Source organism: Triplophysa rosa, linkage group LG3 (assembly GCF_024868665.1).
Source record: "Triplophysa rosa linkage group LG3, Trosa_1v2, whole genome shotgun sequence".
NCBI lineage: Eukaryota > Metazoa > Chordata > Actinopteri > Cypriniformes > Nemacheilidae > Triplophysa > Triplophysa rosa.
This window is the reverse complement of record NC_079892.1, coordinates 4,083,928-4,107,376: the sequence shown is the minus strand read 5'-3', so window position 1 is coordinate 4,107,376 and position 23,449 is coordinate 4,083,928. Positions and strand designations below refer to the sequence as shown.

At 38.9% G+C, this 23,449-nt stretch overlaps 3 protein-coding genes across 3 annotated transcripts; all 3 read left to right on the top strand.

Moving 5' to 3' along the window:
* The first annotated feature begins 189 nt into the window (after positions 1-189).
* On the top strand, positions 190-7,166 carry unc45a (unc-45 myosin chaperone A). Its single transcript, XM_057329578.1, has 19 exons — positions 190-358; positions 484-685; positions 779-954; positions 1,483-1,572; positions 1,663-1,830; positions 1,939-2,107; positions 2,451-2,621; positions 2,872-3,043; positions 3,261-3,561; positions 3,980-4,074; positions 4,480-4,621; positions 4,722-4,862; positions 5,041-5,168; positions 5,450-5,516; positions 5,596-5,709; positions 5,797-5,912; positions 5,986-6,103; positions 6,298-6,453; positions 6,545-7,166. Exons 2-19 carry the CDS (start codon positions 484-486, stop codon positions 6,839-6,841), a joined length of 2,823 nt encoding a protein of 940 aa, XP_057185561.1. The 5' UTR covers positions 190-358; the 3' UTR covers positions 6,842-7,166.
* A 1,095-nt stretch (positions 7,167-8,261) lies between these two features.
* Positions 8,262-9,915, top strand: gdpgp1 (GDP-D-glucose phosphorylase 1). The gene has a single exon (XM_057329974.1). It carries the CDS (start codon positions 8,371-8,373, stop codon positions 9,421-9,423), a length of 1,053 nt encoding a protein of 350 aa, XP_057185957.1. The 5' UTR covers positions 8,262-8,370; the 3' UTR covers positions 9,424-9,915.
* Positions 9,916-14,071: 4,156 nt separating this feature from the next.
* Positions 14,072-23,449, top strand: rhcgb (Rh family, C glycoprotein b). Its single transcript, XM_057330328.1, has 11 exons — positions 14,072-14,334; positions 17,728-17,920; positions 18,306-18,456; positions 18,971-19,118; positions 19,785-19,951; positions 20,340-20,477; positions 21,043-21,179; positions 21,270-21,394; positions 21,575-21,648; positions 21,872-21,948; positions 22,617-23,449. The coding sequence occupies exons 1-11, from the start codon at positions 14,109-14,111 to the stop codon at positions 22,645-22,647; spliced, it is 1,467 nt and encodes a 488-aa protein (XP_057186311.1). The 5' UTR covers positions 14,072-14,108; the 3' UTR covers positions 22,648-23,449.

Genomic DNA, 23,449 nt, shown 5'->3' with positions numbered 1-23,449 from the left:
GAATTCTAATAAATCCATCCCTGCCGGGTAAAGCTTGACTTTGTTGGACTTATATGGTCAAACGTCGCAGGACAAAAAGGCGGGACTAGAAGCGAATTTACAACCCAATCACAGCGAAGGTCCGCCTTATGAATATTAATGACGTTCAACCAATAGGATTCGTCGGCGTCGTCTTCGCGCACCTAAACCAGGAAGCATAGAAGACAGAACGGTCCAGAAGGGAGTGAACAGACTTATTATACTTACGAATATATTGCTACATTTTAGTAAGTGTTATAGAGACACGTAGCCAGACTGCAATAACAACTCAGTCGTTTAAGTTTTTATACTAAAAGCAAAAACAAATACGCCAAGAAAGGTGAGACAGTGAGCACGTATGACGAGCCCAATGCAACTTCACCATAGTTACTGGTAATGTGTGTTATTTACTGCAGCATGATTGTTTATTGTCTACTACCTGAGTGTTTTTTTATGAATGTTTAGATGTCCCAGGACTCCTCTGCATTGAGAGAGGAAGGGAACAATTATTTTAAGGCTGGCGATGTGCAAAATGCTCTCAGCTGCTACACAAAAGCTTTAAAGATCAGTGATGGTCAGTCTGACAGTGGTGTTCTGTACCGTAACCGTGCTGCATGTTATCTCAAACTAGAAGACTATTCCAAGTCAGAGACAGATGCAACCAAGGGTAAATCGATTATTCATGACAATTTCTTAAGCAGAAGATTCACAGTTTTGGGTTTATGGTTATGTTTTCTTTGTTATGGTTCCTTCTCTTAAGCTTTGGACATAGACCCAGGTGACATCAAGGCCCGGTTCCGTCGAGCACAGGCTCTGCAGAAGCTTGGGCGGCTGGACCAGGCGTTTCTGGACGCTCAGAAATGTGCACAGCTGGAGCCCAAAAATAAAGCTTTCCAAGATTTGCTTAGACAGCTGGGAGCACAGATCCAGCAGAAGGTGGGTCATTTTTGTGATGTTAGGAATAGTTCACCTGGAAATAAATAAAAACATTCACCCTCATGTCGTTCAAAACCTGTAGATGACTCTTTCTTCTGTTTAACACAAAAGAAGATGGTTTGAGAAATGTGGTGGTTTAAAAGTGGTTTTGTGTTCATACAATAGAAGTCAATGGGTTCAATGTTGTTCAGTTGCCAACATTCTTCAAAATATTTTCTTTTGTGTTCTGCAGAAGAAAGAAAGTCATACAGGTTTGTGAGAAAATAATTTTCAGTTTTCCACAAATCAGACATTTTGGTTTGGTCTTTTTTTACTTGGACTAGGGGAAGCAGTACCCAGAATGCACTAGCAACCACTCATCACCATCTTATGTTTTGTTGGACAAGCAAGCACCGCTCGCGTTTCTTTACAGAAATATAAAAGTGCAGTTTTGAACTGTTATTTTTACAAGACCGTTGCTCACCAGAGCACCCTGCGAGTTGCTGTTTGGTTTATTTGCTTTTTGATTGATTTGTTTATGTGTTGTAGGCAACACAACTATCCTCCACCGACTCACGAGTTCAACAGATGTTCGAACTCCTCCTGGACAGCTCAGCGGAGGCTTCAGACAGACAGAAGGTTGGCAAGAAGAATCACACAACTTGTAAACTTGCTAAAACGTTTTTTTTTAGTTTTTGCAATTTTCCTCATTCATCATCATTTATTTAGGCTGCTCAAAATCTGGTGGTGCTCTCGCGGGAGAATGCAGGCGCTGAGCAGATCTTCAGGAATGATGGAGTAAAACTTCTCCAAAAACTTTTGGAGTCCCAGCAGGAGGAACTGGTTCTCTCTGCTCTTAGAACTTTGGTTGGTCTGTGTACCGGACATCAGTCACGGGTAAATGTTCAGCAAACATCAAATTCTTCTTCCCCAGCAAGAGTTGATATTCTAGCCAACTGGCATCTTATCAATATGTTTTGTCATCTTCACTGTTGTTGTCTGTAGACCATGGCCATTGTGAACGAGCTTGGCATGGACAGCCTGTGTGGTGTCATGGGGTCTGGTGCCTCTACTGTGTCTCTGTCGGCGTGCCACCTGGTCCAAGTGATGTTCGAGTCCCTTACGGAAGGCATGAAGAAAGAGATCCGAGGAAAAGATGAGGCCATATTGCCAGGTGAGAGACCTTCACTTTTAGAGCTAGTTGTAGCGACCTACTTTATGACAAGACCGGAAATCATTTCCAGCAGAGAATTTCTGTTCTACTTTTTTTTACTTGCTTATTTGAAGAGTAAATGTGAAACGAGAATTTACGTAAAAGATAAATTACAATCAGCCAGTCGACAACGTTTTTTGAACTTGAAAGAAGTTGCTGTAATAATATGCCCAACAGCCCTAGATTATATATTTAAATTGTCAGACAATCTCCTGTGGCTGATAAAGGTCTTCAGCTGTCATAAATTAGGAACATAAAATACACGTCATGCAGATTTGAGGATGTTTTGTTCTGTGTGTTGCAGAACCCTCCCGTGAGCTGCGTTCCATGTTGCGTCATCTCATTGACATGCTGCCCGCATCCAGCGTGTCTGGACCGGGACGTGACAACGCCATTAACCTGCTCGTCAAACAGGTGCCGAGAAAATCTCAGAAAAACCCAGACAACTCGCTCACCCTGTGGGTCATCGACCAGGGTAATGACCAGAAAATCCCCTTGACCTTCAGGATGATTATACGTGTTTGCAGACCTGTTTATTTCTTATCACCTAGCGAGAAATCCTGTTCTCTAACATTTATGTATTTGTCAGAATTAATATCAGTGTGTGCATTCTCAAACCAGTGACTTTGGTGACAGGACAGCTACAGAGCGTTATATGTGATATCAAATGTAGGTTTTCTAAATCCAGTGATTTTGGACCTTAATGATTTATGCTTTTCTTGTAGGGCTGAAGAAGATTCTGGAAGTTGCAGGGACAGTTCCTGAGATGGGAGACGAGCCGCCACTCACAGACAGCACACCTATGAGTTGCTCCGTTCTTCTCAATAAGCTCTATGATGACCTGAAGAGTGATAAAGAGAGAGAAAACTTCAGCAAGCTCTGTGAGGAATATGTCCAGTAAGTGAGATCTAACAGATTGTGTGTAGGGTTGAGACGTTGTTCAACAGAATGGTTTCAATGATTTATTGGTTTTTGAACGTTCTTGGGCTGTGTTTTCTGGAGCGTATTACAACATAGTTTTTTTTTTTTTTCAAGGTTTCTCATTTATGATCGGTTATCTTTAATCTAATATTGTTTTTGTTCTTCTCACCATCCACAAACATTCTGTGTGCAGGCATCACTTCGGCAGTTCAGGTATGGAAAGGAAACTACGTGCGATACAGACAGTCTCAGTCCTGCTGCAGGGTCCCAGTGACGTGGGTAATCGTACCCTTGAGCTCAGCGGTATCATAGATGCCGTCATTTCCCTCTGCGCCTCAGAGAACATCACCCACCAGCAGGTGGCAGTAGAGGCGCTCATTCACGCCGCTGGCAAAGCCAAGCGGGCATCGTTCATCACGGCCAATGGCGTGGCTCTGCTGAAAGATCTTTACAAGAAAAGTGAAAACGACCGGATACGTGTGCGAGCGCTGGTGGTTCGTATTCAAAGGGACAGTTCATCCAAAAATAAAAATTCTGTCTTCATTTACTCACCCTCGAGTTGTTCCAAATCTGTAGAAATGTTTTTGTTCGGATGAACACAGAGAAAGATGTTTGGAAGAAAGCTCGTAACCAAACAGTTCTTGGCCACCATTGACTCCCGTAGTAGGAAAAATGACAACAGTAGTCAAAAGTGCCTTGCTTTCCTACATTCTTCAAAATATCTTCTTTTGTGTTCAACAGAGCAAAGAAATTAATACAGCTTTGGAACAACTTGAGGGTGACTAAATGATGACACAATTTTGGTTTTTGGGTAAACTGTTCCTTTAAGCGACTGCACAACATTTTTCCAGAGTCAGACTTTTGAGTTGGTTTATTGTATTGTGGTTACAGTTGTATTTGTGTGTTTTGCAGGGGTTGTGCAAACTTGGGTCAGCTGGGGGCACAGATTTCAGCATGAAGCAGTTCGCGGAGGGTTCGACGCTCAAACTCGCCAAGCAGTGCAGGAAGTATGTTGTATAAACTTGTATTTGACTCTTTTCTTCTGTGTAGCACAAAATAAGATATTTTGAGAAATGTCTCGGTGGTTTTGTGTCCGTACAATGGAAGTCAATGGGGGCCAATGTTGTTTGCTTACCAACATTCTACAAAATATCTTCTTTTGTGCTCTGCTGAAGAAAGAAAGTCATACAGGTTTGGAATGACATGAGGGTGAATAAATGGGTAGCATTAAAACTTTGCATATAAAACTTTGCTCTTCCAGTGACCCCATTCATTGTGCATATGCAGCAGAAGCTGTTTTTGCATATGTATGCATATCTAAATCTGAACTCATTAGAGGCGCAGAACGTTCTTTAAATGCAAAAGTGCACGTGCAGGTGGCCACGTCACTATACTGTCTCTTTATTTCCCAGGTGGCTTTGCAACGAAGCACTGCCGCCAACATCACGCCGCTGGGCCATCGAGGGTCTGGCATACCTCACGCTGGACGCGGATGTGAAAGAAGACCTGGTGGAGGATAAGAAAGCCCTTCAAGCTATGTTCGAGCTGGCTAAGGTACAGTTCTTGTCCAAAGTTATGGCCAGTGGTTCAGATACACATGTCCTATATTGGCAGTCTGTGACAGTTATGACATTATGCTCATCGATCTTCGCAGTCCGAGGACAAAACGGTGTTGTTTGCTGTTGGATCAACGTTGGTCAACTGCACTAACAGCTATGACGTTGAGAAGCCAGACCCTCAGATGGTGGAACTTGCTAAATATGCAAAACAGCACGTACCTGAAGAGCATCCGAAGGTAGAAACCAGACGTTACACGACAACAACAGCTGTTGCAATATAGTTCTCCATCGCTTGACCATTATATCACAAAATTCAATTAACACTTTTTCTGTGGAACATGGTAAATAAATTTTCAGGTGTACTGTTCCTTTAACGTTTTAGCATCAATAATGACTCAATGTGTGTTTATGTAGGATGCCCAGTCATTTGTGGAGAAGAGAGTGGTGAAGCTTCTGGAAGCTGGGGTGGTGTCAGCGTTGGTGTGTATGGTGAAGCAAGAGAGTCCGGCCCTCACCGAAGCCTGCAGGGAATGTATCGCCAGGTGGGTCACCTTCACCCCAACCACCTTGCTAAGGAAATTCAGTCCAGAGTGAAGCTTTAGAAGCCTCTGGCTATATTCAAATGCTGCTAGTTTAAAAGTAATTCATTTGCAAATCAGTTTTAGCCATTTCCCAGCGCTGGCACGGCTGCTTTCCCGAATTCAGATTAAGACCTAGATTAATTTACTCTTGTCAAGGGAGCTCCGCTGAAAATTGATTTTGATGCACAAAATGGAATCTTTCAGCAAGAAATAAGCTTCAGTTTTTTTTCTTCTTCTAACAGGGTTATTTTGGCTCTGGTGCAGAGACAAGAGGACAGGGGTTTAGTTGTAGCACAAGGTGGAGGAAAAGTAAGAACATGTCTCATAAACAAATGCGGTCTGTTTAATATTATTCTGTTTTAAAATGTAATTCACCTGTTTGATTCAGGCTTTGTTGCCGCTGGTGTCCGAGAGCACAGATAAGGGCAAGATCAAAGCAGCACAAGCTCTGGCCAAGATCACCATCACATCCAACCCTGAGATCGCCTTCCCGGGCGAGAGGGTGAGACGGCATCCCATTTAACCTCTCTTAAACTTTATAGTTTGTTGATTTATCGTTTGTGTAATGTGATGATTTATCCATGTGTAGGTCTATGAGGTGGTCAGACCGCTGCTTAGTCTGTTGGCACTTGATTGCACGATGCTGCAGAACTTTGAGGCTTTGATGGCCCTCACCAACCTGGCTGGCATCAGCGAGAGACTCAGGTTGGCTCCTGTAGAAAATAAATATACTTATCTTTTTTTTTATTTTATTGAATACGTTTTCCATCTTCCACAGGCAGAAGATCATAAAGGAGAAAGCAGTGCCCAAAATAGAGGGCTATATGTTTGAGGAGCATGATATGGTCCGTGCGGCAGCCACGGAGTGTATGTGTAATCTGGCCCTGAGCACTGAGGTATGTTACGGTATGCTTCACGCTTCTGCATTGACATTTACTTGGTATTTTAATGTGACAGTACGTCCAGGTATGTTTCGTTTGAAAAATAGTGTCTATTCTGTAGTCGATCATAATCCTTGGGTGTGCTTTTTCTTAAATGTCTGTCAAGATATTCAAAGACCTATATGTAGGTTTTGCGTGTTTTTTATCAGGTGCAGACATTGTACACGGCTACCGACAACGACCGTCTCAAGCTGCTGGTCCTTTATAGCGGTGAAGATGATGAGCGTCTGAGGAAGGCTGCATCGGGCACGCTGGCCGTGCTGACCGGTGAGATGCCCGAGCTCTGCTCACGTATTCCTGGAACGGTGAGTACTGCGGTTTCTGTACTTAAAGCAAAAAAGATCTGAAGATTTCTTTAAAGATTCATCATGTCTGTGATGTCATCATTCTCTGCAGACCAGCCACTGGCTGGAAATCTTTCAGGCTCTGTTGCTAAGTGAAAGTCTGGACCTGAGGCATCGTGCCGTGGTTATCGTAATGAACCTCATGCAGGCTGACAAAAGTCTTGCGGAGAAACTGATGGAGAGTGAAGCGCTGGAGATCCTCTCCGTCCTGGCTAAAGCAGAAGACCCTAAACAGGCCTCCATCTGCAAAGCCGCCCAGCGCTGCCTGGATCTGGCTATTGAGCACGGACTTATCCGCAGCAATGAGGGAAGAATTAACGGCAGGTCTGAAGAATCACAAGTCGGTTAGGACCCAGTGGTTGATTTCAAACAGTCTATCAGTGTGAGATACTGAATCTTAAAGATTTAAAGGTAGCTCACGTTTCATACCTAAAGAGACCAAATATCAATTAATTCACCTTCATTCCTTAACTTGCACTCAAACAATTTATTTTAAATATTTCTGCATTCCATGAAATTATACACAGATTTCCATAAATGTAGTCATCTTTGTGATTTAGGGCACAAAAGTATTGATCTTGTATTTATTTTTGTTTGACATCACCTCAAGTCTTTAACTATTGAATGTGAAATGATATATTCTGGTTTTATATAAACACTACTTTTGTTTGAAATGTGGTCGTCTTTTTTTTATAATGCCTACTGCAGTTCTACATTCTAAATATTAAAATATACATTTTTAGGAGTTAATATGTTTATTTACATGTTATAAAGGGTCTCTCCCTAAGTGAATTTTGCTAGATTTTTTTTCTCACCTCTTTTAAATTATTTTTGGACATAGTTTTGTTGGTTAAAAGGGCAAAAAATAAATATACGTTTATTAAATGTATGAAAATTAAAATAGTATTAATTTATAATCTTAAAAATTATTATTATTTACCTATATTTTTTTATAATAATCATTTTGTTACTTTTGTTTTTATATAATCACTTTTGTAAAACGTTTATAATAATAATTTTGTTGTTTTTTGTTTTTATATAATAATATTGTTAAATATTAATTGTGACAAAATTGATGTTCTCGTTTAAACAAGTTTATTGTAAACGTCAAGCAATGCATATTGCGTACTTACCCGAACGTCTAAAAAAGAAAAGACAGAAAACTACAAATCGCGATTAAACGAGCGATTTGAGTCCTCTCACGTTCCATACGGACTCATTTCGTGTCTAGTCAGAGACCCATGTTGCCAGATTGGGCGAACTGTATATAATGCAGACTGTGTTCAAATTTTGCATTGTGTTCTACAACATATACAGTACTTCTCGAAAACGTACTGTAGTTCTTTCTGACGTTAAAGCACATTTCGAAGGTAAGCGTATTATTGCACATTTTTGACTGTTGTGTGTGCAAGTAGTTACATGAACGCGTTATGCCTGCTCATTAAATTGCTTTCCAATTAATTAAAGTGTACACTTTGCAAAAAAAGGACTTATTCTTAATTGCTGACATTACAAATTATGCATTATTATTTACTTTATGGAGGGTTAAAATCTGTTAATTTCTCGATTGCCGCTTTGAAGTGGTTTCTGGACATGTTAGTCAAATTCTCGAATTTTCGTATTAATTCGTTTTGTTTAAAGATGACATAGCAATAAAATTATTTGGCAGATAAACTTTTGAGCGGATTTTTGTTGGAGTGGGAGGGGCATTAGGCAGATGCTTCCCGGGGTTGGGACGGAATCGTTCGTTCCCAATCTGGCAACAGACGTTCAACGCGTTCGTCGCGTTGCAATGCCGTTTTCCGGTCACCGGCACGGAATCACTATTTATCACGTTAGACTTCAACAACTTTTGGATATCCTTAATCGGCAAACGCTATGGATGACTGTGTTGTTTTCACCTACACTGACGAAGATTTCGTAAATGATTTTTCTTCGCCGAGTGAACGCAAGTCCACATTTGACATCGCTCTGCGGTCCGGATGGACGGAGAAAATGAACGCCGGGCTGTTCCGATACCACCTGGGTGATCTGGATACGCGGATCCTTCACGGTCCGTGTGGCTTCATCGCTCAGCTGAACATCCTGAGAGGCGTCGAGAGACGAAAACCGCAGGATATCGTGAGCATCCGACAGAACTTTGATCCGAATCAGTTTCATTTCAACAAGATCAACCCGAAAGAGCTGCTGTTTGAATTACAGAAAGTTAAAACTGAAGCCACAAGCGACCAAAATGGGAGAAATAAAAAGTGCAAAATCATCATCAACGTCAGCCCTTTAGAATTCGGCCACTGTCTGCTCGTTCCCGAACCGGACCGTTGTCACCCGCAGATACTGACCCCTTTGGCGGTCCAAATAGGGATCGAGACTGTTCTGCTAAGTGCTGATCCAGGTTTCAGAGTTGGGTTCAATAGCCTGGGTGGATTTGCTTCTGTCAACCATCTACATCTCCATGGTTACTATCTCAACCACCAAATGAGGCTTGAAAGCTCCCCAACAGAACTGATTCACCCCCAAAATAACCTGTACCGCCTGGTCGACTTTCCAACCGGGTTTCTCTTTTACACCCAGGGTACAGATCTCACACCGACAGTCAATGCTGTATGTAAACTGACTGATATAATGGTTGATAAGAACATAGCACACAACCTCTTCATCACCCGAGGTTGCCCTCCAAACAAGGAGGGTGACCCGTCTTCAGCCCGAAATGGGGTGAGGGTCGTCATTTGGCCCAGATTGTCCTGTTTTGGGGCGAAGGAAGAGTCTGCTTTTAATGTCGCTCTGTGTGAGCTCGCAGGCCACCTCCCTTTTAAGAACAGAAAGGACTATGAAACTGTTACTGAGGAGGAAGTTAAAGCAATCATCAGGAAATGTCTGTTGCCTGAAGAAGAATTCAGTGAATTGCAAAAACATATCATGAAAAAGTTTTAGCATAAAGTATAGATCTTGAAATGGGGTTAAACATTGATTTAAAATCTTGAATAGCCTGTAGTACAAACAACATACATTTGTGCATCTATTTAATATGTACTTCATTTTTTCATAATTCAACGTGTTTGTTATTATTTGTGTTGTTGAAAATGAGTAAAAATGACGAAGTAAATTTTTAAATGTAAAAATGTTTTCGCATCTGCATTTCAATGTTGATGCGTGACAAAATTATTGAAACGTGGCAGAATGTTTGACTCTGAAAATGATTTCAATTAAAACATGTGGTGAAGAATGAGGTATTTAGACAAAGCCTTCTTTAAATTATGTTTACGGAATGAGAAATGCCACAACCTTCAGACGTACAGTTTATTTCTATTGATTCCGATTTACACTCGCACTCGTAGTTTATCATCATGGCGCCCTCTGATGGTGAAGATTAAAAAGACCACGATAAAAAAAACGTAATACCTGGAAGATAAATTGATTGAGGAAAATAAATTGGATAAAAACATTGCAGACATCTCTTCAGTTCATTAATATCTCGAACTGAATTACACTGAATGACACTCAAAACCCAAACAATGAGCTGATTCAATAACGAAATTACAACTGAGTGCATCATCCGTCTGATGCATCTGAGCTCAAAACACTACAAACATGATTTATGATAACGTCCAAAGTTCCATAACAAAATGTTTCATCCAGAACAAACAAACTGATTCAGTGACGTCAACTGAACCGTGCAATTTCAGTATTTCACACGAAACCGTTGTGTAAACGGACATCAAACCAGATCGTGATGAAGAGAACAAAACATTGTTCTACGCCACATGACATACACACCTCCCCAGTTGTTACCCGTGTCGTGTAGATTTACAAAAGTGACCAGACACAGAAGCAATTTTAACGGTGAATAAAACATATGATCCTCCCTTGTGTCTCATTAAAGCTATCCAACAGCAATTTCACCTCAAAACGCTTCTTTGTGCTTCTGGGAAAGCTGAGGATTAGCCTGTGCAAACTCCAGCTGTATGCTAACGTGTGTTTATCCGCTAGCCTATTTAATTTAATTTACGGTTCGCTGTTTTACAACACAATTAAGAATTTTATTTTATTCTCGTGTATGTTTATTTTGGCATCATTTTGATATTCGTCCTCTCGTTGCTTTAGAATATCCAAAAATTATTCTGCAGTTTTTTAAATGCTCCCCAGGCTAGTGGCCTCAAATACTCATTAATTCCAGGTGATGGTTGCTGTAACTAACACTAAACCAGTCTGAGGAGACCTGTGTCATCTGTTTCACACCACAACAAGAGCCCTTGTGTGCATTCTGTATACAATAGCTTTATCTGCCATCTAACCTGGCACTATGTGATACCAACATCTGTTGTAGCCTATATTGTAAAATATGAAAGGAGGCTTTAGGATACAAATATGAATGTTTAACTGTTTAATCTGGTCACACCTTGAGAAGATACATAAGGCATTGACCGTTATTTGGTTAGACTTGGTCATACATTGAACTGATATTAACCTCTCTGAGTATCAGAATTAAATGAGGCAGTGATGGCTAAACATTGCCAGGTAAAATAAGGGTGGACAGAAACAGAGGACAAGTTAAAACATTGTTGTTCTGTATTGCAGTATTCAAAGCATGTCCGCTATGGTCATTTTGTCTTGAAATTCATTTTGTCTAACTTTTGACAAGCTAAAGTATTGTTTCATATATTTTAGATGCACTAGTTTCAAAATGTTTTTCAATCCTGAAACCGGGTGAGCCACACAAGTGCTAATGCATTCAGACACATCAGTATCAAGGTGCTTCATCTCAGTCACACCACCACACAGAGTGACGCAAGCATCGACTTGACCTTTGCTGAGAACTTTTACTTCCTTCACCGAAAGCCTTAAAACCATCAGTCTGAATCTAATTGAAGTTATATCCGCCATGTCAACTAAATGTCTAGGCAGGTTATAGAGATTATGATGGTTCCCTGCAGCAGTTCCAATTAAAAGCAGATACTGTCTGATCAAGAATGAACTATAATAAACTTTTGCTATAAGACCATTTACTGAGTTAGACACGGGTCTGGTCAATATAAGAAACGGCCCTTAATAGTGTCACCAGGAGCAGCATTGGGCACTAAAAAGCTATTGAGGGATTAATGATGGGTCATTGATGATGATCTACAGCAGTGGTTCTCAAACTTTTTCATTGTAAGGCCCCCTTTGTGTAGAGTGCATTGCTTTGCGGCCCCCCAAATAAAGACTTATAATCTTAAATTTAAAATTTTTATTTAAACAAAAACATATTCGGTTATACAATGCTGAAACATCAATTCTTTTGTCTGGTGGTCTTATTTTTCTGATGTTTGATTGCATAAAATCTATGATCAATTTATATATTTCATAAAATGCCACAAAATCTGTGGCCCCCTGGATCCACCTCGGGGCTCCCCCAGGGGCCACGGCCCCCAGTTTGAGAACTACTGATCTACAGTATATACCCTTAGGAGTTACACCATCATGTCCACTTCTCAGTAACCACAAGCAATTACAAGTGGAAACAGCAGAAAGTCAGTCAAGTTCAAGTGTACAGGCACATTCTCTGTTTAATGAATCAGTAACAATGAGGTCATTAAGAACAATATCCAGAATGACCAGCGTGCACACAGCCATTGCCTGCGGACAGAAAAAGGTTAAAGCACAGACACGCGTGAGTACTTTATGTACTATATGAACCAAAAATGAGTCAATAAGTCAGTCAGAATTACATAGCAAAAAGCTGCTGCGGACCAGCTGAATCACAGTACAGTTAATGTTATTTTATTTTATTTAGTGCATGTGTGTCAATGGCTCATGATTTCTTTAAAGAAATAAATGACATGAGGTAATAAGCAAAGTGAAGATATTTAAACTTTTATCACATATTTATATGCATGCATAGCATGTATTAATATGCATGGAATACCAGAGTACCCATAATGCAGTGTATTTTTTAGTTGACTTCCCATTACCTGAGAAAAACGAGTAACACCAGGGGCATGTTCAAGCTCAAAAACATTGCTTTACAGCTGACGGGATTGGACATATTACTATACTTTAATGATCAAGGATTGGATAAAGATGGAATATATCTTACACAATTGTTAATTTTACTGGGGAAATTTCACATTCATAAAATGAAACGGTGATGACTCCAAACCAACATTTTCTCATTTCCAGAATGTAATGTTTATTGTAATATTTTACAAAATTGTACAAATAGAAAAGCAATCAGAGCTTTTAAAATGACAAGCAAATATGCTATTGTTGATTAACCCTATCCTTTTATTTATTTAATTTCTCTCTCTCTCTCTTTTGTTATAAGTAATCAGACTCTGGCTTATTTGATTTTACATTTATATTTGTTTGATATAATGTGAATGTTTCTCTTTGTATTCACTATGACATTAATAATAAAAAAATGTTCAAGCTGAAACCGGTGCGCAACGTTTTGCTACGGTTTCCGGGTTGAACGACGTGTTTCCTGGAAACGGTTTGCAACGGGGTTTGAGATACGTTTTCTCTTGTTTGGTGGGTGTGTCAAGAATTTCAGCCCAATCAGCAGCAACATGTGCCCACGCGGTATTAAAGAGACAGCTCGCACAATGGGAAGTAATTAAAGTTGTTTACAAATGTGTCTGCTGCAGCTCGGTATACGGAACAATCGAAGATATTAGAATACATGTATTTTACAGTATTAAACACGCATTTATACCGATTTCATCAGGCTCCGAAAATTCTCCAAAAAGAACTCAAAGAATGGCCTTCTCGGCTGCCATAGTTCAACTCTTGCGTCATCACAACAGGGCGTTCAATCGCACCACTGTTTACGTTTAAAAACGTTTTGCAACGTTTAGTCGGGGCTGAACGCAGCCCTCCTGTGAATTTCTTTATTGTAACAACTCTCTTGTTATTTGATTGGACAGGACAGCAATTTTTTCACACAAAATCGGATTGTTTTCTTCCAAAACGCGTGCCTTGATTAATGAAACGTGCGGCGAGGTCACTTGACGACAATGTAGCCAACTATCGCGGAAAAATCGCTGCTGTGTGAAACGTCGTATATGTGTTTTAAAAAACGTGAAATGTTTTAAAGACATATGAAGATGAAAATAGTTATAGGTATTTTTTTAGTTATTATGGCCAACTGCCGTTTGATTGATATTAATTGGAATGCACAATTAAAAAAACATGATGTTTGAAAAATATTAAAAACGGAGTTATCTCATTTCAGAAAGCAGCAAGCATTTAAAAGAAACGGTTAAAACAATACGTCATCACGTAAATACGACCATTACCAAGCGTGACAGCTCTGGTGTATTTAATCTTTCTTGTTTTACTTTCAAATGAATATTTTATGGCATTATACAACGTGAAATGAATACTTGAATGAATACTCGTCGTGACAGATCACTGGGACAATGCATTGGAATCAATCAGCAATCCGAAACACGTCACACTATGTTCATTGGCCTTTTATCCACAAACTTTTTTTTCTGTCTACGTTTTTGCTAAGGGGGCCGGTGTTGGTATGGCGAAGCAGACACACCTCCGCGCTCCCGGTGTGTTTAAAAGTGGCACTAATGCGCGTTCACACGGTTTAACAGCATCAGCAGGTTGCTCTTTAATAACTTGCAGAAATGGGGAACTGCGTGCACGGCCTGCGTAGCTTCTGCGACCGACCCAAGAACACAAATATGAGCCTTAGTTTACCTGCCGTGTGTTTGGTCTGGCAGCTGGCTATGATCATTTTGTTTGGGGTGTTTGTGCGGTATAATGAGGAGGCAGACACCCACTGGGTCGATTACAGAAACGAGAATAATATTACGAGTGATATTGAGAATGACTTCTACTTCAGATATCCCAGTAAGTGCATTGATTTCTCTGGCGATTTCCCATTGTTTTCTATCAAACCATTGTTATTAAAAAGTGTTTTTATTATTTTTGCATTATATTTAAATATTTCAAAATGTTTTGCATGTCATTTACAAACTAGATTTTAGGGTTAGCACTGAATCATTTAAGTCTTTCCAGAAAAGCAATTGAAACATCACAGACATTTTAATGGATTTAATGGCTATAATGGGAGTTGTATTGCTTTTAATAGAAACCATAATGGTCTCTACTGGTGGGATTTTATCTGGCAGATGGGAACCAATAAAACACCATTAAGTCCTACTAGAATAGAACCTAAAACGCACCACATAAAGGAATTTCGTAATGGTTTTAATGGTAAACAGCTGAAGGTTCCTCATTATATTTGTAATAAAACCCATTATTTTTCTGTCTCGTATTTAGATCAGATCTGATCAAATAAACACAAACACATCTATCTTTATGCAAACGATCTATCTATCTTTATGTACAACACTGAATAATGAGAGGTGTGTGTTTTTGGATTGTTTGTCTTCATTTATCTGTGTCATTTTTTAGCTTCTGATCTTTGAAGGTGTGGTTGAATTCTTCTGCCCTGTAAAGAGCTTTGCCCCTCATGTCAGACTAGTCTCTCTGCAAGATTGAGCGAAGATCCAGGTCTTACATGGCAGGTGCTATGTAAACCTACGGTCTATTGTTGGGAGATGATCGGATGTCATTGAAGCATTTTGCTACAATTGTCCTGGACGAGGTGTGACTTACCTCAAACATAACTGTTTGGAGTTCATCTCTAAGTAGTGTGTGGACCAAGTTTAAGGTGGTCAGTCATGAGGGGTATTATGGAAACCCTCTTTGATACAACAGACGCAATAAAAACAGGGTGGAGTGTTTTGTATAAATAAGCTTTGTTGATGATGTGCTTGTAGTGTTTGTTAGCAGGTTGAGATCTGATACTGCTTAATGTGTCGACAAAACAAATGTATCAACACCTGATGCTTGCCTTTCAGAGTACATCTGGCGTAGAAAAGGTTTGTGTATAAAATCTCTCCAGACAACTTTATATATATGCCTTATTATTGATAATCGAAGTACACTTCACGTATACTTAATTACTTAAAAATACTTAATTGTTAAGTATAGTTTAAGTACACTTTATGTTCAGTAAGTACGAGTACTAGTGTACTTGTAAGTGTTCTTTGAATACTACTTGCAACTAAATTACTATAGTGTACTTTTAAGTATACTTTAAGAGTACGCCTAGGTAAAAAAAAATGTGCACCAAAACACACTATTATTTATTTACACTTAGTACACTGACATAAGTGTGCTTAACGTGCTCTATTTTCACATTTTAGTCCCCGTGAACTGGAAGTTGAACCGTTTTTACTTCCGTATTCGGACACATTTCGGAGTGAAAAGGAATTTCAAAGGAGAAAATTAGTGGGCGTGGCTTGCGTTTTTCACTGCGAATTGATTGGATTTGTAAAAACAGCTGTTGCATTGAGTTTGAAATAAAACTGGCAGCAGACTGACAGTGGAAGGGGAGGAGTTAACGGATGCTCCAGCCCAGCCGTCTAGTTTACGGCATTTGAGATGGATAGCGGAAGTGCTTTTCAGATTTTAACTGAAGATTATGAGGGTACATGAATTTAAAAAAGTAAATGACCCACATGATAAGCTATTTACTATAAGAGCTACAATATTTCATGAAAAAATAAGATTAGTCATTTTTAATTTCACCCGGACTTTAATATTAAAAATATAATCTTTAGTCTTCTATTCATGGTGTCCCAAAATAGCACGGTTGAGTACACAATAGTAGACAGTTTTTTAAATGTAAAGGGATACTTCGCCCAGAATTGAATAATCTGTCATCATTTATTCACCCTCAAATCTGGTGCGTGAGATGTGACATTCTTCCAAATTTCTTCCCGTGTGTTCAGCAAAACAAATAAATTTATACAGGTTTGGAAAAATCTAAGGGTGAGTAACACCGTGTCTACAACAGGCGCGACGCGACATGACACCCTGCTTGTTCTTAATGCGTTTCTAATGTCTTTTGTCGTGTCGGTGTAGACACAGTGTACATGATGACAGAATTATCATTTTTGGGTGAAGTATCCGTTTAAGGACAAAATTAGTGCATGAAGATAGAGCACTTTTTCTTCCTGGTTTCACTAGTTTACAACTACCATTTTCTTTAGAAATACTTATACTGAAAGTATACTTGTTAATAGGAATGTTCTAATAGCAAGTTTAAATAAAAAGCACACACTGTAAAAAAATCCTGTAAAAAGGCAATATTCTGACTGCTGGGCTGGCAGTAAAATACAGTAAAAAAACAAACACATTTTCTTTTTGTTTGCAGTCTTTTTTTGTGTAATTTGATATATGTGAAACAATCAAATTCTGCAAAATTACAGGTTTGTTTTACGTTATGCATGAAAAAGCTGTTAAAAAAGAACCGTAAAGTTCCGTAGAAGTTTTTACAGTGCAGGTATCCAGGCATGTAACTGTTGTAAGGATGGAAGTCTTTTAATTGTTGTGTTTTGACACTTAACCTGCTGTTGAGTAGATTCATATCAGTGGTTGACTCTGATTTCAAGGTCAAACATGATTCTTGTCAGCCTCATTAAGGAACAATCTGTTTTGGTTTCTAGTCGATTTATGGTAACAATGACCAGCAGAGTATTTTTCTCAGTGCAAATAAGGGCTTGTCCAAAAAACACAGTATTGTCTGTTGTCATTAACGTTTGACGGCGCCCTGAAATTTCATCCTACCCGTCACATTATCCTACCAGGCATGCGCGCTTCAATGTAACGTCTTTTTTTTGCGCTAAAAAATCATTCTATACCTGTTTAATTTATAATGCTACAGGAATGTGATGGTGTATTTTCATTGTTAAATCATTCTATATACTCGAAACATCTTCACAAAATGAGCGGCCCAACCCAGTCCTGTTCTGAGAAACTCGTTCGGTGTTCAGATATGCTACATTTAGTATGACCTGCTGCTTACTTTTGACCTCAGGTTACATACATTTACACCCGTCAAAGCACATGTTTGAACGTCAACATCAGGGCGTGACGGTTTTAAATGGAGTGTAAACCCTTTTCATCTCCGTAAGGGTGTAAGTGGCTGATTACATGTAACCATTGTCCCTCAATGGTCCTCTTGATGGCACCTGTCTAAAGGGTCCTTAAAATGTATTATGTCAAAACAAAACTGGTGCTTTAAAGAACACAGAAACCAGCACGCGTGTCTAAACTCCATTAAGAACTTTTGACACGTCTGATCCCAGCACCTCTTCTGAAGATCCGCGTGTGCCGTATAAACACCTTTGATTGAGTTAAACTGAACTGTTTTATAAATTCAATCGGCAGGTTTTCAAGATGTACATGTCATGATCTTCGTTGGCTTTGGGTTCCTCATGACCTTCTTGAAGCGCTACGGCTTCGGTGCCGTGGGATTCAATTTCCTGATCGCGGCGTTCGGCATCCAGTGGGCTCTTCTGGTGCAAGGCTGGTTTCATTCTCTGGATTACACCGATGGAAAGATCAAGATCGGTGTAGAAAAGTATGTTTCTTCTCCCTTGTGGGTTTATTGTTGTTTTGTTAGCTGAACGGGATCGATATAACCCCCACAGGTGAGATTTGTATAGCGTTTAAACGTCAATTGGAACACAAGCCTGTACAATGAAGTACTGTGAAAATATAACCTTCATATCTTTAATATTGATGTACAGTATATTGAGTCTTGGCGTATATTAATATATTAAGTAAGACCATGTCAAATATTGATATCATAGTGAAATATACGGTTGAAATCAAACTTTGACGCTTGTAATCTCATAGTTACATTATGGGACTCTAACCTGGATTTCACAGGCAACCAAGTACGTTTATCTGCCGTCTGTTCAGTTCGAGTACAACTAGGTTCATTTCTGAATGTTTTCTTTTAGCATGATCAATGCAGATTTCTGCGTGGCGAGTTGTCTGATAGCTTACGGTGCCGTGCTGGGAAAGGTCAGTCCGGTTCAGCTGCTGGTGATGACCCTGTTTGGCATCGCGCTGTTCGCTGTTGAAGAGTTCATCATCCTCAATGTTCTTCATGTGAGTCACTTATTTGCACACATAATACTTCCCGGCCTCCACTGTTTGGACAAACCGTATATGAAGAGTTCATTTGCAGAAACGGATAACTAGGCTAAAGTAAATGTTAGAGCTGTAAAACTGAAAATAGCTTGCAGTGACATATTTTAAAATACACAAGTGCCCTTGTTTTGTCTCAAAATGCACAGCAGTAAAGCTTCTTTGTAAGGGATGATTGTAAAAACTGCTTAAAAGTCCTAATTTAACTAAGCCCTATTCCTGGTTTCAACTAATCCCTGTCCGGGAAACCACCCCATAGTGTTTCGTTGTTGTTTTTGATTACTTGATCAAAACAACCCAACTGCAGTTTGATTGACATTACTTGTAATGCACAATAAAAAAACATGATTTTTGATAAAAAAAAGAATCTGTTTTTGCAAATGAACTTTTCATGTGTTTCTTATGTCATATTCCATTCACAGTTCTTTCTCTTAAAAAGAAGAAAATATCTGTGCGATGTCTTTATCCCCGTCAGGCTAAAGATGCTGGTGGCTCTATGGTGATCCACACGTTTGGAGCTTATTTCGGTCTGTCCATATCGTGGGTTCTGTATCGGCCGGACTTGGATAAGAGCAAACACTTGAACGGTTCGCTCTACCACTCGGACCTCTTTGCCATGATTGGTAAAACTACATCTTATCATTTTTTATTAAACTGCGTTTATGACACTACGGCCCGGTTTCACAGACACGGCTTAGCTTAAGCCAGGCCTGTGCCTTAGTTGAATTAAGATATTTCGTCGCTTTTATAAAAATGCCTGAGAAGAATACATTACTGGTGCGCATCTTGAGACAAAACGATGGCACTGATATATTTTAAGATATTTCTGGGCAAGTTATATTGAGTTAAGACAGGTCACGCATTTATTTTAGTCTGGGTCTAGCCTTAAGACTTGTCTGTGAAACAAATATTATCTAGTTCACCTTCAAAATAAAAATTCTGTCATAATTGACACGCCCTCTTGTCATTTCAAACCTGATTTTCTTTATTCTGCAGAACACAAAAGTAGATATTTTGAAGAATGTCGGTAAGCGAAAACCATTGGTCCCCATTGACCCCCATTGAGTTTTGTGTCCATACAATAGAAGTCAATGGGGACCAACGGTTTTTGGTTACCAACATTTTTCAAAATATCTTCTTTTGTGTTTTGCAGAAGAAAGAAAATCACACAGGTTTAAAATGACAACAGGATGAGTAAATGATGACTGAATTTTCATTTTGAAGGTGAACTATTCCTTAAGTACGATATTCACATATTGATGGTTTTGTTATGTAATCTGTTCACGCAGGCACTCTGTTCCTGTGGATGTTCTGGCCCAGTTTCAATTCTGCCATTGCTGATCATGGAGACGGTCAGCACAGAGCGGCCATCAACACATACCTGGCTCTGGCCTCCACCGTCCTGACCTCAGTCGCAATGTCCAGCCTGTTCGAGAAAACGGGAAAACTAGACATGGTAGCATCTGTAAAACATTTTGGCGTGGTGGCTTTCAATTTTGTTAACAACTTGTGTTCTCACAAGACCTATTTGGAAGCACCTCGGAAATCCCGACTCCAAGTTATTTGGATTGTGTTACTATGTATACTATAAGATACATACCATATTTACAGATAATATTCAATTGGATGCAGTTCAAGTGTTTTACTTGAACCTAAGCTTTGAGTCATTCTTTCACATGTATCGCCCTCTAGTGGTTCATTTAAACTCATTTCTTCTATATCGTTTTTTTTCATCATGGAAATGCCCATTTAAAAAAAACAGATTGTATTTAAGATACGTGATTGAAATGATCCATCTGATCCATGCTCGATCCCTAATCTAAAACACAGTTTTTTCTCTTCAGGTTCACATCCAGAATTCCACACTGGCTGGAGGAGTTGCTGTAGGGACAGCAGCTGAATTTATGTTGTCCCCGTACGGTTCTTTGATCGTAGGTTTCTTTTGTGGAATTATATCAACATTGGGCTACATTTATATATCGGTGAGTTTTTTACCTGTCAGATTTGTTTTAGGTGATCTTAAATGATCCATTTTGCTGGTATTAGTGTTTCTGTAACAAATTTAAAATGAGGAGTAAAAAAATAGTTCATACAATAATCCCAATGTAGTCATTTAACTTTTGCAATTCAAATGATAGTTTTTGAGATACACTACTCTTCAGAAGTTCATTACTGAATTATAAAATGACAGATTCTATTGACTAAGACCAAACATAGAAATGCATAGTTTCAGAAAGAATTCTCGTTATGCAGTTTTATACTCTAATTCAGTCTTCTGTTCTATCTGTGATGGCAAAGCATAAATTCCTCAGAAAACAGTGCATCGTCCTTGCAATCATTCAATTGTAATGTGCTGTTGTGGCTTTAAAGATGCACAATAGCTGAACTGTAGATTTCACAATGCAACACTTATTTTTAGTTGCTTGGATTTCTAAAGTTCAATTTGGGTGTCAACAAAAATGGTTTCTGTCAACCACACTGTGTGTTTTTATTTCAAACTTGTATTGGTTTGCGTGTTTTAATGATGGGATGTTTATTGTACCTCAGCCATTCTTGGAGGAGAAACTGAAGATTCAAGACACCTGCGGCATTCATAACCTGCACGCCATGCCAGGGGTCATCGGAGGAATTGTGGGCGCCATCTCAGCCGCCGCTGCCAGCGAGCCAGTTTATGGGGCATTAGGGTGAGCCAGTAAAAAATGACATCAAATCTCTCATACACACAGCGTAAATATAAAATACACACATGTACATCTATTTTTTTTCTATTTCAGCTTGAAAAATACATTTGACTTCTTTGGAGATTTTGGAAAGCGAGTTCCCACTATCCAAGGAGGATTTCAGGCAGCCGCACTTTGTGTGGCCTTATGTTTTGGAGTAGGAGGCGGCATTTTTGTTGGTAAACAGCCTCTTTAGATTTCATGTGCATATTGCAATATTTGTGTTTGTAACATGAATCCTAGAAAATACAGTGTGATTCAAGCTTTCATTAGCTTTCAATGAATGTGTTAGTGTCAGGAGAAATGCTACATTTCGTTATTATTTAACGTTTTAACTTGTATTGTTCTTTAACACACAGGCTATATTCTTAAGTTGCCCATCTGGGGCGATCCAGCAGATGAGAACTGCTTTGATGATGAGTGCTACTGGGAGGTAAGTTTTGTTATGATCGCAGAGCATCATTCAGTTTAACACACATTATTGTGTTCTCAATAACTATTTAAGACGTACATGCTTGCCATATAGCAGGCCCCACAGAATCTACAACAACTGATTTAATGCATAAGTTATATTTTAGAAATGTGATGCTGTATGTGTGTGTTTTGTACTGTTAGTCTATGATTGTATTAAATGTTTCTTCTATTAATGGCTGTAGGTTCCTGAGGATGAGGAAAGTGTTCCACCTATTTTGGCTTACAACAATCACATGATCCCCAACAAACATGCAGACATGTGAGTAGTGGTGCACGACAATGATGTCGTTTTATATTTGTATTTTTTCTTTTAGTTGCTTTTTACAGACTGTTATTAGCTGTTTGTGGTTTTAGCTAAACTCGAAACAATTTAATCTCACAGTTTTAAATAGTTTTTCGCAATTCCTTTATTACCCGTAAACTGTATTTGTTGCTCCACCAGGGGGCGCTTGTGCGCCGAATCCTCCATTCACTTAACGTTTTAAATTGACATTTGTTCTTAAAAATCGACCTTATAATAATAGTATGAAATAAAATATTTTGGGGGGTTATAATAAACGTTCTTTGGTTATTTTACAAGGTCTGAGAAAGATCCAGCTATGACGTAAATTTAGTCAGCTGGATATTCGCTGAAGATCGAAACATCTCAAACCTGCCTACACTTGTTTTTTACACCTCAATAATGACTTTATATGTAAAATAAACCTGCTATTAAATATTATTTCATTCAGTTGACTGGATATATTGTGTAGAAGCTTTCGTATTAAACCAATTAGCTACACGTTTCTCAGCAGCACTGCAGTTAGGTGGTGTATTACTTCTTTCTGCCACAAGGTGGCGCATGGAGACTGCGTTGAGTTAACGGGCAAGTCTTTATTGTCTGTAATGTGTTTGTAAGTTGAAAGTGACACACAGTTTCTCCTGCAGGACAGAGACGAATTTCGTGGAGCAGGGCTAACACAAGACAACACGTGTGCAGTGTTGTGATCTGTGTCAATGGCAATTATTCCATGCTGCTTTTCTCTGTTAACAACCATTCAGCCAAACCTAAAACGAAACGGACATTTCCTTTTGGCTTTTATGAAGCACAAACCTGGCAGAATACCTGGAGATGCATTTCATCCAGCAGAATATTTATTATATCCTAAATGACATGTAAATACTGTCTTAATGTATTTGTATGTCGCTATACGGTCTTAATATATTTGTGTGTCACAAACATCAGATTATTGATCAGTCAAGTGTATGGTGAAACTAGATTAATTAATTTCTTTTAAAAACAGATTTGATGATCAATTTCCTGATAAGGTGTTTAGAGAAAATGTGGCAAAAAACAACAACCTTTAAACCTCCTAGTAGATACATTTTCATTTAAACTAGAGTATATAGAAATAAATTAATTTTACATGTGTAAATTTAAGATATTGTTGATCATAATGTAATTGTTTTAAATGTTAGAGTCTGTGTTTTTCTTAAATCAGCAACCGCACATTGTCTTCACCAAAGGATATAAATATTCAAACAAAAGCAAAATTCTGTAATGTTTTGTTTACAGATCTTTTTTCTCCTATAATTTGAATTGCTTTCATGTTAGTCAGCATGCATGCATACAACAACAATGTGCAATCTGTATGTAATTGTTTCTATATTTTAAATTTTTCTTCAGTATTGTATCATACTTGTTTGTTGATCCTTGTTTAAAAAAGTTGTAAATCTATTGTTTATTGCCAGATTAAATTATTGAATTGTTACAGGAGATT